Raw genomic sequence first — 18,723 nt, forward strand, 5'->3', positions numbered from 1 at the left:
ATGGACAGAGGAGCCTTGTGGGCTACAAGCCCATGGGGTCGCAAAGAGCCAGACACGACTGAGCATCTGAGAATACACATACATATTAACTGTGTCAGGCGTGTGGTAAGACCTCTTTATGGTAAATACAAACAACAGTCTCCCTATCTCCGGGAGAACTTGCTTCTCCTCTCTCTCTAAAGACTTCACTTCCCAATACCCCCCAACTTTTGCTTTTCCTTTATAAATTGAATTACCATTTATTGGTTGTCGTCATTCTATATTCTCTCACAAGTACTCAGTTCATACAACTGACACCATCTTTCTCGATGCGTACAAAAAACTGCATAGCTCGTCTCTTTTTGTGTTAGCCTTTGGAATTGCACCTAGAAAGAAAGGCATAAAGTCAGGGATCAATTGTTACTGCTACAAAGAAACTGGAACGGTGGTTATGGTCGTCAGGGATTTGGGGTGGGGAGGAGGAGGGGTGGAGAATGCCTGCTGATGGACGTGGAGCGTCTTTTCAGGGTGATGGAAATGTTCTGGAGTGGGATAGTGATGATGGTGGTATAATTCTGCGAATATACTAAAAGCCACCAAATAGTCCATTCTAAAATGGTGAGCTGTGAGTATGTGAATTGTGTCTCAGTAAGTTGCCTGGGTCAGATAAGGGATTGCCTGCTTCCAAGACCGGCCGTTGTGCAAATGAGGGTCACTCGCCACACACAAGGCACAGTTAGAGGGTCGCAAGTCATACACAGTGGCGCCAGGACGCCAGTGTTCCAGGAGGTGGCCCGGAGGTGAGCCTGCATGAATTCATGAAAAGGACTCATCCGTAGAGACTGGAGGACGTTTCAGGGAGAAGGTGGGGATGAGGGAGGAGTTGGATGAACTTGCAGAGATGCAAAAAGAGACATTCCAAAGAAGAACCTAGAAGGAGTAAGAGATCATAGTATTGTCTTTACTATGTGGTCGTTGCCTTTTTAATTTCATTTCTTATTACAGTGTTCTCAAAGGGAGGTGGGAAGACTGGTCTCCAGGGCAGAGGAGTTGGGAAAGCAAATCCAGGCAGAACAGGGCAGAGCAGACAAGTCCGCTCTGATGATACCCTGGCCTCGTCTTGATGCGAGGGATGCAGGGTGTAGTCATCCGGGGCCCTGGAGCCCGGTGGTCACACAGCACTCTTTCCCATACCTTTCTGAATACCTGTATCCTGGCTCCTCTGACCTGCCGTGAAGATGGTCTGTTGGAATAAAAACACGTCAACTGGCCTGGTCTTTGCAATTGCTCGTTGTTAAGAGCTGTCTAAACTCTGAAGAAGATGAGGTTTCTTTGTTTGAAAGAAGCACAGCGCTGCAAGGCGCAGGGGAAATTCCTAGGCCAACATCTTATTTTATGTGGGTGTGAAGTGAAAAACCTCTCGTTTTGTAAGCTGAGCAAAACCGAGGTGCAGCAGAAGCAAAATGAGTATGCACGGGCCTAAATACCACTTTGAAAGTTCAGGGCGGACTTTGTTGGCTAAACCACAGCACATCTGGGAGGTTTCAATGAATAGGCTTGGCACGAGGCCTTGGTTTTTCTGTAAAATGCCATAGGGTAGTCGCCAAACTACGGTGCCAGGTAAGTCGGTCGAGCCCAGGGCCTGGAAAGCCACACAGAGGTACAGATGTCCGTCTTCTTATATTCCACTTCACTGGGATATTTTGCAGGCTCCCCCTTTGGGATAATGGAAGTCTGCGTCTCTGGCATCTTTTTATCCTTTGGTATTAACATTGTTATTATTTTGCTAGCAGCATAGCGTAATATGACTGCTATTTAAATTTCTCTCCCCCATCCCAAAGTATTTGTCTGCCATGAAAAGAAGTGGTTTGGCATAAAGTGAAAGTTTTTAAGCATCCATTTTCCAGATGGACCTCTCTGTTAAATTTATATACGTATATACCAAAAAAAAAAAAAAAAGAGAGAGCTAAACCATGTGGAATGCTCCTAAGTGAGTATTATTGTTTACTAGACTTCTTACTCTGTCTTACGGCATTTTATAATAAAATATCAGCAAGCTCGTAAAGAGGGCTTTTTCTAAGGTCCATAATCTTTCTAACCATAACAAAAGGGCGGTAAATATATTGTACAAGAGTGCAATGGAAAAATGTGCTGAAGTATTTCCATAAATCAAATGTAGCACTTTGGCATTGACTCTAAAGCATTAAATTTAGTAAATTAGAACCAGATGATTTTAAAATAGAAACTTACATAACTTTACGGTGTGATTTTTTTTTCTACACAAGTTTATCTTCATGAAGTCCCCTTGGCAGCTACCGTAATAGGTATTTAAGAAGTGAGAGCAGCGTGTGAGTGTTTATACATCTTTGTAATTTCCATCGAGCCTGGCATTCTGTTGGGCAATTAGTTAAGTCCTGGTGGACGGATGAATAAGATCTCAGCCGTGATTAACAAGTACAAGTTAATTGGCAAAGGAATATAAACATTTATATGGATCTCCAGGTACACAAGACACTGCTACCCCGCACTTAACAATAAAATTCCGCCTTGCTTTTCCTTCCACTGTTGAATCTGTGTATCTAAATCAATGAATCTGAAAGAAAAGGGTAGATCTGCTTCTCATTTGGGTCACCAAATTCCCAGTGGAATTTTCCTAATACATAAGTCTCCTTTTTATTTCTGCCTTCTTAGGAACCAAGGGAAAATGCTCCTTTCTGTCATTTCTGTCTCTCTTCTCTCATTCAGACACAATATCAAAAGGTAGCTGGTAGCTCAAGGGCAAGTTGGGGATTAATGCAACACGCAGACTGAGAAGATTGTAAATGCAGTGCCACGTGGGGGCCAAATGCATAAGGTATCGTCTGTGCCCTTCAGGAGAATACTCTCTGGCAGAGGGTTAGTCAGGACACTGTAGTTGCAAGTGAAAAAAGCTCAGCCCCAACTAGGTTAAGCAGAAAAGTGTATTTATTGCTTGAGCATTCAGGTTAAGATCGGAGTTCAGGCGTGGCTGCACGCAGAGACGCAGGCAACAGGATCAGAGTTCCCATCATGCCTCCACTTCAAATATCTTTGCTTCTTGGGTATATAGCCATGGTTCTCCCAAGAAACAGAACCAGTAGACCAACAGGATGTGTGTGTGTGTGTGTGTGTGTGTGTGTGTGTTTGCGCGCGCGCATGCGCGCGCACGTGCGTGCACAGAGAGAGACTGATTAAGGAATTTCTCACATGACTGTAAAGGTTGACCAGTCCAAACTCTGCAGGGCAGGCTGGCAGGCTGTAGACCCCAGAGAAGAGCTGACAGTGCAGCTCAGTCCAAAGGCCGTCTGGAAGAACATTCCTGCTTCCCAGGGGACACTGGTCTTTTTTCTCTTAAGGCCTTCAACTGATTAGGTAGGTCCAACCACATGATAGAGCCTTAACTGCTTTACTCAAAGTCTACTGATTTAAATGTCATTCCCATCTAAAACGTATCTTCACAACACATCTAGGTTAGAATTTGACCAAATAACTGGATACTGTGGCCTAGCCAGGTTAACACGGAAAACGAATCGTCACACTCAGGGAGCTGAAACCCGGTGCTCTGTGACAGTCTAGAGGGGTGGGATGGAGTGGAAGGTGGGAGGAGGGTTCAAGAGGGAGGGGACAAATGTACACCTATGGCTGCTTCATGTTGATCAGTGGCAAAAACCAACACAATATTGTAAAGCAACTATCCTCCAATTTACAAAAAAATTAAAAAACAAAATGAACCGTCACAATATGTGAATAAGAGGAATTGATAAGAAGCCTCTGGAATACTTGGGTGCAGGAGGAAATGAGAGTTTGGAATTCAGAACACGGGCCAGGGCATGTGATTGTCATCAACGCAGAAATGAGAGTAGAAGTCATTGGAGAAGATAAGACAGATAAAGGAGAAAATACAGAAGAAAAAGACCTAAAGGATGCACCCTTGGGGAAAGTCTGCTTGAAAAAGAAGATGCAAATGCAGGTTCCCTTGGTATCCCCAACAGGATGGACACCAGAATCTCCCGTGGATACCAGAATCCGAGGATGCTCTGTCCACGGGCTCCACACCCACAGATTCAACCCGTGCTGGATAGAAAAATCTACACCATCTGCGATTGGTTGAATCCATGGATCAGAACCCTGTATACCAAGGACCAGGTTGCCAACTGTACCCGTCAGTGAGAGAAGAGTAGGAAGAGCCCACTGCCGTGGAGGCTGAAGGATGGGACCATTCAAGACAGCTGGTGGAGGAGAAGGTCAGGAGCAGAGGGATGCAGATGTCCAAGGAAAGCCCCCAACTTGGGCAAAGGAGGGTGAGTACCTCATGCCACGCCATCTGCAGACCCAGTCCACACAGCACCCAGGCCCACAGCAAGAGTGAAGCTGAGAGTGAGCCCTTCACAGTCTGACAGCCATTAGGAGTCATTTGTAATAATAAGAGAATTGGACCATAAAGAAGGCTGAGTGCTGAAGAACTGATGCTTTCCAACTGTGGTGCTGGAGAAGACTCTTGAGAGTCCCTTGGACATCAAGGAGATCCAACCGGTCAATCCTTAAGGAAATCAACCTAAAAATTCATTGAACTGGCTGATACTGAAGCTCCAATACTCTGGCCACCTGATGCAAACACATGACTCATTGGAAAAGACCCTGATGTTGGGAAAGACTGAAGGCAAAAGGAGAAGAGGGTGGCAGAGGATGAGATGGTTGGATGGCATCTGCGACTCAATGGACAGGAACTGAGAGATAGTGATGGACAGGGAAGCCTGGTGTGCTACGGCCCATGGGGTTGCAAAGAGCCAGACACGACTTACAGACTGAACAACGTGATAGTAACAACAAGCAAGACTTGTATTTCCTGAGTCTTTTTCCTTCCGTCTTTCCAGTAATGTATTTTTAAGTGTGGCCTGATGGCTTGAGAATGGAAAAGGCCGCGATTTTACAGTAGGGAGCATGTGCGTGGGGTACACCGGCCTGGATGCAGATGGGTGGAGAGGGTGTCAGAGGCAGAGGCCAGGGGGAGGGGCCCGGGACTGGGCGGTTCAGTGTCTGGTGGCAGCAAGCGACAGAGAGAGCAGAGCGCGTGCGTGGAGTCGGGGGCAGGAGAGACGGCCTAGGAGAGTCTAAGAAGCTGGGGAATGTGTCGGTGGTCCAGGTTTGTTCACCCACGATTATAAGTATAAAAATTCAGCATTCTTTCATGACTTGTTTGGCAGCAAAACCTGCCTGGATTGGCTCAACGTGATACATATTGCTCGTTTACCCACCTTGATACGAACATTCACACACCTGCCGAAATATGAATGAATCTGCGTGCAGTGTGCTGGCCAGGTCCCACTGGGAGTTTTGTTGCATGCCGAATAGACGTGAAATCAGTCCTGAAAAACTGAAATACTCAGAATTCCACAGCTCGCCTGGCCTCCAGGTTTTTGAACAAGGAACCGTGGATCTGTGAGGCGCGAACATCCTTGTAGAGAAGGGGATTTGAAAGACCAGGGGTGGGAATGGGAGCACAGGGACGTGGGGACCTGAGTCCTGGCTGAGTCCTCCCCTCTTTGACGGGGAGGATGGAAAGCACAGAGCTGTCAGGTACTGTGACGTTGCTCAGTCGTGTCCGACTCTTTTCGACCCCATGGACTGTAGCCCACCAGGCTCCTCCACCCATGGGATTTTCCAGGCAAGGGTGCTGGAGTGGGTTGCCATTGCCTTCTCCAGGGGATCTTCCCAACCCAGGGATCAAACCCAGCTATCCTGTATTACGGGCAGACGCTTTACCATCTGAGCCACTAGGGAAGCCTTCAAGTCAGGTAAAGTGGGAGGATTTCATTTCCTGGTGACCTGACTGCATGGGGTTTGGCTTTTGAAGACAGAGAGCAACCTTGAGATGGGAAAATCTAAAGGTAGGGAGCACATGGCCTCCAGCTTCTATGGACAGGAGGGCCACGGCCTGACTGCTTCTCCCAACCCTCCACCCTTCCGAAGACCAGGAGCTTCCCAGGCTGGTTAGAGCCTGAATTGTGAGAATCATAGGCCATCAAAGTTGGAAAACCCTCGCAATCTCCCCTCCCTTGTCTATACCTTCTGATCTAAATCTCAGGGTGCCAGGACTTAAGCTAAGGGAACGGCTACTTAGCATCTGTAAACCTCAGGGCTGTGAGTGAACCTTTAGGTCCTGCACATGCCAGTTCACTGGGCTCCTCCTGGCTTTCCTGACGGAGAAGAGAGCTGCTTGCTGTTTCTTTCCAGCCTCAGTGGCCAGGAAAGAGTGTGCCGGCCACACTCGCCCAGCCCGTCGAGGGTGGACGCCGGTGTCTCCACCACCGCCCAGTCTCCAGCCCACGCTGGAGAGGCATTCTTCCAGCAGACAAAATAAAAGATCGCTGATAGCTGGAGCGCTTTGTTTGCTCTCTAAAATGAATCAAACTCTTCAAAAGCTTGGATTCAACAGCGCATTCCTCCATCCCCCCCCAACCCTCCTCCTCCCCACCCCCCACCGACCCCAGGCCCTGCATTGCTCAGATTCCTTGGGCCCCGCTCCTCAGCGCCAGCTGGCGGCCGACAGGGTCTGCTCAGATGGGTCAGATGCCTGGGGACGGGGCCTGCTGGACATTCTCTGGCCTCTGCTGAAATGATCTATCCGGGGCCTCCAGTTAAGTGACTGTTCTGTGCTTGAAACACTGTGCCAACCCCCTCATTTCCCTGTTCCCTCCATTCTTCTCCGCCCACCTCCACCCTGAACCTCGCTGGATGCCAGATGGGAAGGGTGACTTTTAGTCACCCGTGCATGCATCCAGAGAATGGTAAAGCTCAGGAGTCGACCGGAAACAGAGCATCCAGCCCCATCCGAGAATGTAGGGCAGGCCGTCCACAAGCCTCTGCCCATTGCACCTGGACGGGAGCAATGCGGGGAGAGTAAGAAGGGCCAGCCAGAGCTCTAGCACAACACGCCGTGTTCTCATGTCCGGGCACAGAGACAGTGATGCTACGGATGCAAGGAGGGGTCAGGAAGTCTTTTCAAATTTAAGAATATACAAAGGAAGAACAGAAGTTACCAAGAAGGAACCATGGGGCCTCTGTCCCTTCTTAGGCTTTCCCGGTGGCTCAGTGGTAAATAATCTGTCAATGTAGGAGACTCAGGTTCAATCCTGGGGTCAAGAAGATCCCCTGGAGAAGGAATGGCAACCCACTCCAGTATTCTTGCCTGGAGAATCCCACGGACAGAGGAGCCTGGTGGGCTACAGTCCGTGAGTCTGCAAAGGGTGGGACACGACTGAGTGACTAAACAAGAACAGGTGAATACACACCATGGAGCAGTATCACAGTGCTGGATCCTGCCTTCAGAAAGAGCAGCGGCCATCCTCCGTCCAGTCACAGCACGTCTGTTTATTTGGTCTTGGCAGATCACCTTGACCTACGTAAAAGCCCACAGTCCAAACTTCTACCAGCAGAAGAGATTTCCATGACAGTTTCATATAACAAATCGTTTATTTGGACAAACTAAAGCGTGCACGAACAGAACACCTCAAGGCTGGGGAAAACAGGAGGGAGCCCTTGGCAGGAGTCTGCACAATTTTACTGTGAAAAACTCCTTCTGTCCCACTGAACTTCATTCCTCTGCCCAGCTGGATACATACAAATAGTAGAAATCTAAGCCTTTGCACATTTACGACGATAAATAAACCTAAATCTTTATTATGTGTTTCTAACTTTGCTTATCATTTCACTCCTGAGTTAACTCCCCCAAATCCTTTCGTATAAAGAACACACTAAATGTTAAGATGGAGCCTCACAAATTCTTGTCATATTTCACTAGAGTTAAGTGGATTTACTTAACATATAATTTATTCTGTTACTTTTTTTTTTTTAGTTCTTTGCCAGGGGAAAGATAGTAATTAACTATTCCCAAGTTATAATAGCAGTATTCTGTATGTATAGAAATTTTGCAGTTGCACACGTTTTTCAAAAATCAAGTCAAGGTATTAACCATCACCCATTTACAAGGGTCTTTGTAGCATGTTAGTGACACTGTGCTACATGTATTCTTGGAAGATTTATCAAGGACTCAGAGGGGCCTAGGGCTTCCAAGATGGCTCGGTGGTAAAGAATCCTCCTGCCAATGCAGGAGACACAAGTTCGACCCCTGGGTCAGAATAATCCAGATCCTTGACCACTGAGCCACCTGGGAAGCCCTAACCAGACAAAAAAGGGAGGGAGGGGCAGTGACTGCTTAGAGTGGGAAGTGTTCTTGCCCCTGCCTGCTGAACAGTAGCTTATTTTTTTCCAGACTGACATGAGTGAAGGCTTGGTGCGCGGACAAGACATAGGGCCTTGAGAAGACATAGAATGTGATGCAGTGACCTACACAGCTGCAGAAAGTCATCCTTTTCTACAAGCTGCTTAAAAATCTCACTGTGGAGAAGGCATTCTCAAGGGTGAAACAGGACCCGGCAGTAACTGAGCACTAAATGATATGCCCCACGCACAAGGCTGTGTGTAGAATCCTCTGAGGATCTCTGTTCACGTGTAGGTACCAAGGTCTCCCATCAGGCCTGTGGAATCCAACTTAGAGGGGAGAAGCCAAAGCATCCACAGCTGTTTTTTTTCCCCTCAAGGATGAAGTTTCCACATTTCTTTTCCTTTCACATGAATAGAAAGCTGAGTCAAGTGTCCTGCAAAGGGCTGGGCTCGGTGCTGCTGCACAGACTTGACTTTGCGCTTCAAAGGTGCACTGGTCATTTTGAAAACAAAGGATGCTGTGATTTGTTTTTAACTACTAACGATTCCTTGGGTTTCCCATTTGGGTCTTAAGCTGCCAGTTTCTCCAAGTTTCTTTCCAGACGACACCCTGCATTATGCATGATGGCACTTAACCATTGCGGCATTTCATGCTTTATTGCAATTACTAAACGTCAAGAGGGTATGCTAGGACGCCTTGCAAATTTCTTTTGTTGACGTAAATACGGAAATATCGCAACTGGCTTTTAAGGGAGGTCAGATTTGAGAAGCACTGACCCAGACCCTAGGTGATGAGAGACACTGGGAATTGGGGGGATCAACAAAGGAGAGCCTTTGTAGGAAAGGTTCCATGAGGAAGATGGGGTGGAAACTGGAAAGAAGACAGGATTTAGGTAAGCAGAGGATGAAAGGAAGGCAGTCTGGGCAAGAGGGACCACGTACACACACACACACACACGCACACTCACACACACAGACTTAAAGTACGAGTTAGTAAGATGTGTGTGTTTTCCTGCACACTAGTAGCCTTATTCACAACTGGAGAACTGTACTTGTTCCTCAGTTAGGCTGAGTCCCACTAGGATGGAGATGCTAATTTACTGAACTCACAAATGGGACTCAGATAAGCAAAGCGCACAGAGGGCTCCTGGTAGCATGTAGCACCCAAACCCAGGAGCCAGAAAGCCCGGGTTCACATGCCAGACCTGCCCCTACCTGCCTGGACCTTTGTGTAAGTTGAACAAGCTCTCCAAGTCTCCGTTCTGTTACATGTAAACCTAGAATATTGTGACCCACCTCATTAGGGCTTCTTAGGTGAATATTAAGTGAAATAATGTTTGTGACTTGCCCAGGACCGGGCCTAGAACCTGGGACAGTTTCCAGGTACCGACCCCTGAATGAGCTGGGGTCAGTGGGCTGAGGCAGAAAATTCCCAATGACCCAATGAGAAGTTTCTGGAGACTTATGGAATTTAAAAGTTGCTGCAGCCAATTATTTTTTTGAAATAACTCTGGCATAATGTAGACTCTCAAAAAAAAAAAAAAAACCTGGTATCAAACTAGAAATGATAAAACATGGCTCTAGAGTGAGTATTTCTAGATTGTGTCTCAGGAGATGTGGAAGAATCTCTACATTAATCTGAACTCTGGGATGAGTGTATCTTGCACTGTTCTAGAGCATGGGTCATCAAACTTTTTCTCTGGAGGGCCAGATAATATATTTTTCCCTTTTTAGCTTTGCCCTTTTCACCACCTCTGCTCACACTTACTCAAGTCTGCTATTGCAGCTGAAAGTCAATGTGTAAGCAAACAGGTGTGTCTGTTCCAATAAAACTTTATTTATAGGCACGGCAATTTGAATTTCATGTAATTGTTTCATGTCTTATGAAATATCATCCTTATTTAGATTTTATTCTAATCATTTAAAAGTATAAAAGCTATTCTTAGCTCATAGGTCATATAAAAAGCTGTAGTTATCCAACTGCCCTGCATCCAAGAGCCAGGACAGGGAGCAGGCCTTGAGCTGGTCTGAAGCTCTGCATGTAATAAGTGGAAAGAGCAGTCCTTTCCCTCCCTTTCCTCCTAAACAACAGGCAGAACCTGAAGTCGGCAACATTCTCCTAAGAAGCCTTGGTCTTCTTATTCATTCAGAAGGCATTTCAGCTCCTGTAAGGTATGAGCCTGCAGGGAACTCAGGTCACCTGGGAGCGGGGGACCCAGACATCACCCAGTCATCAGGACACAGCGTGGAGGAGCCTTCTGCTAGGGCCATGGTCCAGGCACAATAGGGCCATAGTAAAAGCAGGGAGGAATTCGATCTGAAAAGGCGAGGTGGGCAGGGTGGGGGTGTAGACGACGCGGGACAAAAGAGTTAGTGTTGGGACTGGGTTGGAGAGCAGAAGAGGCAAGGGAGGACATTCTGGGCGGAGGGAACTGTCTGTGTAAAGTCAGGACAGTACAAGCGGCTCAGATTCAGTGAATCTGCCCCCCTCCCCTACTCTGTCCCAACATGTGGAGGATGTCAATGGGGGATGAGGCCAGAAAGGGAGGCTGGGCTCAGATCATAGTCCATGCCGATGCGTGTGGATTCTATTTTTAAGGCACTGGAGTATTTTTAAAGGCTTTTAAATATAGTAGTAACGTGATCGACTCTGTATTCTAGAAATTAAGCAAGTGGCTATGTGGAATATAGACCGAAGCGGAGAGAGATTTCAGGCAAGGAAACTGAAAGTTGTGGCTGGAATAAATCAGACAGGAGATACAGAAGACTGACCTAAAGCACTGACTGTGGTTAGGATCCCCCTCGAGCAGGGCGCCCCCAGAGCGGCAGCTTCATCTTCCTTTCCCCAGGCTAGACGGGGTGACTCACTAGCTTGCTTCCTGCCCTCACGGGCTCTGACTTTGCCTTTCACTCTTAGAGAGAAGCCACATGAGCTCCTCCCAAGTATAGACGGAAGAACCTCTTCCCTCCAGCATCCTCTCTGACTTCTGGTTGCATCCACGCCAGTGCCCAGTGGCAGCTGGAAAATGGTTTGGACGGCCTCTGTGTCATTTCCTTCATTCCGGCCTGCACGAGCTTCTGGTGGGTGGGGGGTTGGTGGGGGGTGGGCAGAGCCCTTGGCAGAGGTGGCAGGCAGGTGGCAAGACCGACAGGCTGAGAGGCAGGTTAGTGTCCAAGGCCCGGGGGCCTGGACCACTTTGGGAAGCCATCCAAGGGAGCATGAGGGTGGCTGCATAAACCAATCGCCAGTGTTTATACAGCACAGTTTAAACAGTTATTTCTGCATCCAAAAGCTCTCTTAGTAGATGGGGAGGGGGCTGTTTCTGCTTTAGTTGAGAGAATTTGTGTTTCTCCAAAGGGTTGTGAAGGAAACAGCAGATGATGCTAACAAAGTAACAGTTTCAGCACTATGTAAGTTGCATGAAGAAAAGGCTCAATATTTCAGTAGTCTGCTGTCCATGAGTATTTACACAAACCAAGGGTGAAAACAGAGAGGACTAGATCCTTTGCTTCCCGGCTCAGGACACTCCGGTGACTTCCTGTCACACTCAGGAAAAAATCCAAACCCTGCCACCACCCTCTCTCCATCCCTCCTGTAGGTCCTCCTCTCTGAGCATACTGACCTGCTTGCTCTTGAACGCGCCGAGCTCACTAGTACCTCAGACCCTTTCTGTAGGTCACAGCGTCTGTCCGGAACGTTCTTTCCCCAGATATCAGAGCAGATCCTGTATAGTATTCAGGTTCCTGCTTCCATGTCAACTCCCTAGAGGGGCTTGCATGACCATTATCTCTAACATGAGATACCCCTCACCCACCCTGGTCTATGAGGGTGGAACCTGCTAGAAACCACCTTCTAGTGGTTTTTCCCTGCTCAATATTTTTCTTCATGGCATCCACCACTTCAAAATTGTATAATATATTCTTTGAACTATTGTCCTCCAGTCCTACCAGACTGTGAGCTCTATGAGAGTAAGATCTTTATCTAGACTGCTGTATCCTCCCTTCCCAGAACAGCCCCTGGCATGCGGCAGGTGCTGAATTGATGTTTGTTAAATTAGAAAGCTGCCCAGGGATGGGGTGCCACAGAGATGGGGACATTCCTCCAGCTTCTTCTGAGTGCCCACCACACTTAACAATATCGATAATAGTCTAACAGTGATAATAGTTATAATTAATCATTTTAAATGTATGTATATCATATAACATGAATACTGATATTATAATGATATATGATGTTACAATGTTATATGATAGAGTCATAAAATAATACAAAATAAATTTAATATTAAAAGAATAATAATGGAAATAATACTAAAAAGCAACCATTTCCTAAGGTTTTGTTGTTATTGTTCAGTCGCTAAGTCATGTCTGACTCTTTGCAACCCTGTGGACTGCAGCATGCCAGGCTTCCCTCTTTTTCACTGTCTCCTGGAGTTTGCTCAAATTCATGCCATTGAGTCAGTGATGCCATCCAACCATCTCATCCTCTGTCGCCCCCTTTTCCTCATGCCTTCAATCTTTCCCAGCATCAGAGTCTTTTTCAATGAGTCAGTTCTTCGCATCAGGTGGCCAAAGGATTGTAGTTTCAGCTTCAGCATCAGTCCTTCCAATGAATATTCAGGACTGATCTCCTTTAGGATGGACTGGTTGGATCTCCTTGCAGTCCAAGGGACTCTCAAGAGTCTTCTCCAACACCACAGTTTGAAAGTATCAGTTCTTCGGCACTCAGCCTTCTTTATGGTCCAATTCTGACATCCATACTTGACTACTGGAAAAACCATAGCTTTGACTAGACAGAACTTGGTAGGCAAAGTGATGTCTCTGTTTTTTAATACGCTCTCTAGGTTTGTCACCGGAGAAGGCAATGGCACCCTACTCCAGTACTCTTGCCTGGAAAATCCCATGGACGGAGGAGCCTGGTAGGCTGCAGTCCATGGGGTGGCGAAAAGTTGGACATGACTGAGCGACTTCCCTTTCACTTTTCACTTTCATTCATTGGAGAAGGAAATGGCAGCCCACTCCAGTGTTCTTGCCTGGAGAATCCCAGGGGCGGGAGCCTGGTGGGCTGCAGTCCATGGGGTCGCACAGAGTTGGACACGACTGAGGTGACTTAGAAGCAGCAGCAGGTTTGTCACAGTGTTTCTTCCAAGGAGCAAGCATCTTTTAATTTCAGAATAAAACTAATGTTTTTACTATGTGCCAAATACTATTCACTTTTATCCACATGATATCATTTAATCCTCATTATAGCCATAGCAGGTTGGTATTATTCTCTATTTTACATTTCAGAACACCAAAATTAGCAAGTTAGAGATTTGTTGAGATTCTAACATGTTTACCGGACTGTAACACCTTTGTGCTTTTTTATGTGTATGTAACTAACAAGACAGTGACGCAGACCACCTTGAAATGAACTTCAGGTAGGTTTTCAGGTATATTCTGTATAGGACAGAAGTAGGAAAGCAGGAGAGCCACTTGGGGTGAGTTAAGCTTTTTACCCAGAGAATGAAAAAGCCCTAGCTATGCTTTGGGAAACGGTTTGAAAGCATTAAAATGAGGTGAGAGCGTGTTCACTCTTCAATGATGCTCACCAAACAAAAAAGGTGACTCAGCTTCACTGCTGAGGAAGCCAGAGGAATGTTATCTAGATCTCCTGGAGGCCAAAGACTCGTCATCTTACAGATGAGAAGGCCTGTGACATATCCAGGCAGACACCAGAAGAAACATTTCCGGCAAGCTAGCGACTGTTCCATGTCTGTAGGACTGTTAGGAAGGTCCCTGCTGTGTGTTGATAGTACGGTGTTGTTTAGTCTCTCAATCGTGTCCGACTCTTTATGACCTCATGGGCTGTATAGCCCACCAGGCTCCTCTGTCCGTGGCAGCGTCATATGTCGCATGCTTAATGTGTGTTCAGAAGGACCTTGCAAAATCACTCAGGCTCACTTTCCCTCTAAAGCTAAATGAGGGAAAGAGGCCTAGTGAAGGTCCAAAACGGTGAGTCAACCTTGTCATGACCACCTGGGCCGGGTCAGGGGTGGGTGGGTCCTGTCCAGGGAATAGGTGCCTTATTTAAACTGTGGTCTGAGCTGTGAGCCCTATGTCCGGAAACCCCTTTTGTAGGACAGCTCCTCTCCTGTACTTTTTTGCTTAGCTCATAAAAGTAGAATTTTAATCCACTGGGAATTGGGGAGGAAAAAAATCAAACTGATTCTGATCCAACCTGGTCAGGAAAAAAAAAAAAAAAAAACTAAAGGGTTGAGTTTTTCCATCAGAGTCATGTAGTCTGGTTGGAGTCCATCCCTTTCAGGGACAGCCATTGTCTGTATTCACCAAGTCTCAATCCTGAGGTCCCATGAAAAGGAATTTTCCCCTCACCGATCCACCGCCTCAGAAGAGTTGCTGAAGGTGGCCATTTCTGTCCTCTCCTGGGTGATCTTTCTCTCTATAGAAAGCATGAAGCTGAACCAAATGTTCCGTGCGTAAGCATGAAGCTGAACCAAATGTTCCGTGCGTCAGTGAGAGAAGACTGGTCTTTTTAACCAGCCTTCTCAAACAGCAGGCATTTTTTTTGTCGTTGTTCCCCAGATAATAAGTGTTGGTGGGTTAATGGGTCATCTTCAGGAGAGAGGTCAGAAGGAAAAACTGCAGTGTTCAAAGCTGGAAATAGAAATGCCAGCCATCAAAGAACGCAGTACTTGGTGAACAGTGATGATGTATGGGGCGGGCACACTGGCCAGCCCCATCCGAGAGGTCACAGCTAAGCTTTATCCTCTGCAAAGCCAGAGGAGGTCTCTGAATGCGGCTGACCCCTCAGCTCCCGGAGGCCCCGGTGAGAAGCCAACCAGGGAATCCCTGGTGCCCAGCTTCAGAATTCCCTTTCACTGAGGGAGAATTGTATTCTGTCGCCTTGCAGACTGACACTGCAAGTACTTTGAACACTGAAAAGAACAAACACACAAAAAGCAAACAGCCACAAAAGGAAGGGGAGGGAGGAGAGAAAGGGAGAGAGAGAGATATCAGCAGGGGTAGTTAGTAAAAAGGGGCCCCCGGAGACAGAAAACCTTTTGTTCCCTGAGTTCGTTTCATGTAGAGCTTGTGAGGTGAATGGCTTTGGAATGAAATGGATTTATGAAGGAGTTGCTAGGTCACAGGACGCACGGCTGTCAGACTGCTTTGTGAATTCCATTTCTTTAAAATTTGGATTAAACTAAAAAAAATTCAAAATAGCTCATCTCCTCTTCCCAGGGTTTTGGTAGAGGTTCGGGGTAGATGAAGTATAAGGTTTGGTAAGGTTCCGGAGTTTCTTTTCCACCCTCTCCGACAATGTAAAAATAAATGGTCGCATTGCAAGTTCTTTGTCAGTTTCCAGGATTTCGGGGTGAGCGGGGCGTCCGCGTTACCTTGGCCCGCGAGCCAATGGCGAGGCGGTATGCAAACGAGCTCCGTGCTCTGCCGGCCCGGACGAAAACAGTGAGCTCAGAGGCTGGGCGGGCTGAACGGCGCCGGAGGTCGGCGCGGCGTGGACAAGCGGCCCGAAGCTCGGCGGTCCTCGCTTGCGTTTAAGCCCAGCGCTCGATGGAGGGGCGGGCTCGCCGGTGCTTAATGCAGTCTCACTAGTGCAGGAAAACGGCTCAGTTTACCGCTGCCAAGATGAAGTATAAGGTAAGAGAGTGACTTCTGCAGAAGGTTTCTCTGTATTTGTGTGTGTCCACCACTGTGACAACTCCTCTGCTGTGCCCCCAGAGGGGTTCTGAGATGGGTCACCGGGTTGCCAGACAAGCAGGCAGGCAGAGATCCAGCCTCTGAGACCTACGCCGGGAGCTCGCAGCGCGCCCAATCCACCCCCGCTGCAAGTTCCCGGCGTCAGTCTAGGTCTTGGCGCCGGGGTATGGCAGTCACTGCAGACCGGAGAGCGTCTAACTCCAAGGGGAGCTCGCCTGGGCTCAGGACTCCCGGCTCCCGGGGCCTAGCCTCCACTGCCCCCACCCCCCGGAGCCGTAGTAAGAGAAGAATCAAAAGTGCTCAGTCTCTCAGGCTGGCTATTTTCAAGCAGTTTTCATCCTTTGCATTAAAGCGTTCGCTTTGGGAAGCAGTTTGCCATATATAATTTTAGTGGGAGAAGTTAAAGTCTCCAGGTACTATTATACAGCTGATGATGGAGGATTTTGATACCCATAAAGGATGTTGGATTCAGAACCAACTGAGTATATGCTATTTCTTGGAAACACTTTCATGGCGTTTGAATGGACAGAGGGTCTGAAGGCTCCAGCCAGTTTATTGTCTCCGAAACTCAAAATTTTGAGTGCTGGGACGCTCAGCAGCCTGTTTTCCCATGCATTTGTGTGTTTATTGCTGGCAAAAGGATTATAGCTTATTTAGAATATACTATTTTATCTAAATTGCCTCCTTCTAACCAGGCTAGCAGCTTCCAGAGACCCCTATTCAGAGCTGACTGCAAGGAATTGAAAGTGAATTTTCCTTGGAGGATGAACACTTAACTTCTGTTCTGGAATAGACAAGTCCTAGAGACGCAGGGTCAATCACTGGGTTGGGAAGATCCCATGGACAGAGGAGCCTGGAGGGCTGCAGTCCAAAGGGTCGAAATGAGTCCCACAGGACTGAGAAAGAGACTGAGCATTATTGTTACATTAGCAGGTTTAAACAAACATTCCGCTATTGAAATGCGTTTTGGCAAGGTGTTTATGCTTGGGGATTGGCAATTTGAATTACCTGTCTAACCTGCAGGATTGCTTTGCCTTCTTTCTGAATATCTAGCTTCTGGCTCATCCTTTTTTAAATGTGAGGCTGTAAATCCTCAGTCCTGGCTGATAGCCACTGGCTAACCTCCATGATAAGCCTTTTATTCAAAAGCTATAAATCATGTTCAATAGCTCTAAATCTAACTGTTGAAAGTATCTATTGTGATGCATGAGTTATAGTTCTCCTTGAAAAGGTTAGAACCCTCTGAAGGCAGGGGTATCAGTTATCACAACTATCAGCTTTCCATTTTCTGCCTCAATAGGAAAAATCAGAGAGCTGGATAATCCTGAAGATTCTTAGTATTTTTGACGTTAGGATACAACCGGAGGCAGATCCTTCTACCTGGCAGGAAAGCTCTCATTCTTGATATGGTTCACTGGTATTTACGCAGTTTCTTTATTTAGAACAATGATAGTCTATCACTAATGTTAAGTCCCCAGATATTATTTAGCCTTCAGTGAATCTTTGCCCTCCTCTTCCTACTCTAAATGTCTTTAGATTCGTAAAAGCCTTGGGGGGGGCGGTGGGCGGGGGGTGCTGTGGGAGAGAAAATGTGTTCCTGCATTTATTATTGGAAAGCATAAATGGCTGTTTTTAACACAGAGTACTGCAACCTGGAAAGTGACAAAAAGTCTAAAGTCTCTTTTATTCAGTGACCTCATCATGTTTAGTTTTATTTTGTGGAAAGAAAACATCATGGCAGCTAATGATGTGAGCTGTGGTTGGCATTCATGGGGAAACCCTGCCTCTCTGCTGGGTCTTCCCAGCATCAAACACCCTGCCAAATGCTGTAAAGATATGATTTTTATTAGCTTGTGGGCATCTTCACCAGCAAAACTTCTGACTTCCCCAGCTAACCAAATGACAGATTGACACCTTGTGGTGACTATAAACGGAACCAATAGCTGAAGCAATCTACTTTCCCTTTCTTATAAAGCCTATTTTCTCTCTAGTTAATAATGGACTGTTTCAGGAGAAGATTTTGTTATTATAAGTAGAGGAGATGACACAAAGGTAGAGGAATGATAAATAACAGTTTTTAAGACTCACCATGACAATACAGGATTGTCATATTTAGCTTTCCCAATTAACTCCATGAGGTAGTGTTAATACTTTATATTCATTTTCAGATATGGAAATTGTGGCTCAGGGAGGCTAGGTAATTTATCCCAAACCACGCAGCTGGAAAGTAGCAGAGCTGGAATTTGAACCAAGGTGATCTGGCCCCAGAGCTTGTGACTTTAAGCAACTATTAAAGAAAGAACTATCTGTGACTTCCTAAAATGTCCTGTGTGACTGCTTTTCCCTCTCCCATGTAGCTCAAGATTCTATGTCATTCAAAGTATCCCTGCAGAATAGGTTTTTTTTTTTTTTTTTTAAGACAGTGCCTCTACAAAGCAAAGTGAAATGAATGTCTGGCAGTTACTTCACTGAAGCCACTTAGGTAGTAAAACCAGATAATTATTAGATTGTAAAACCCTGGAATTGGGAATTAGCTTTTAGATACTCTGTTGCTCTAAACAAAATAAATTTAGCTCAGTCAAGACTTAAAAATGCTCACTGAGAGATTTATAATCCAGTCACTATAAGATTTTTTTTTTAACCAGATTATCTGGTTTGGCTACTTCGGGGATCATAACTAGACAACAACCAAGCCTCCACCCATTTTGAACTTACACACAGTTCCAAGTCAGCCAGCTATGCGTTTACAGTCATCTTGAGCACCGTGGAATGCAAGCTATT

The 18,723-nt window shown here is 46.5% G+C and overlaps 1 protein-coding gene across 3 annotated transcripts in view; it reads left to right on the forward strand.

Moving 5' to 3' along the window:
- The window catches only part of NEDD9 (neural precursor cell expressed, developmentally down-regulated 9), a 190,296-nt gene that overhangs the window by 119,844 nt on the left and 51,729 nt on the right, over positions 1–18,723 (forward strand). Inside the window, exon 1 of one of the 3 annotated variants that reach the window (XM_027525407.1) lies at positions 15,680–15,882. The exons of 1 other annotated variant lie outside the window; for it this stretch is intronic. In XM_027525407.1, coding sequence (XP_027381208.1) covers positions 15,871–15,882 — 12 coding nt within the window. In that variant the 5' untranslated portion in view covers positions 15,680–15,870. Of the gene's footprint in view, positions 1–15,679; positions 15,883–18,723 lie in introns of those variants that run through there. One more of the 3 variants, XM_027525409.1, reaches the window with a different exon arrangement.

The sequence above is a fragment of the Bos indicus x Bos taurus genome, chromosome 23 (genome assembly GCF_003369695.1).
Source record: "Bos indicus x Bos taurus breed Angus x Brahman F1 hybrid chromosome 23, Bos_hybrid_MaternalHap_v2.0, whole genome shotgun sequence".
In the NCBI taxonomy this organism is placed as follows: Eukaryota; Metazoa; Chordata; class Mammalia; order Artiodactyla; family Bovidae; genus Bos; species Bos indicus x Bos taurus.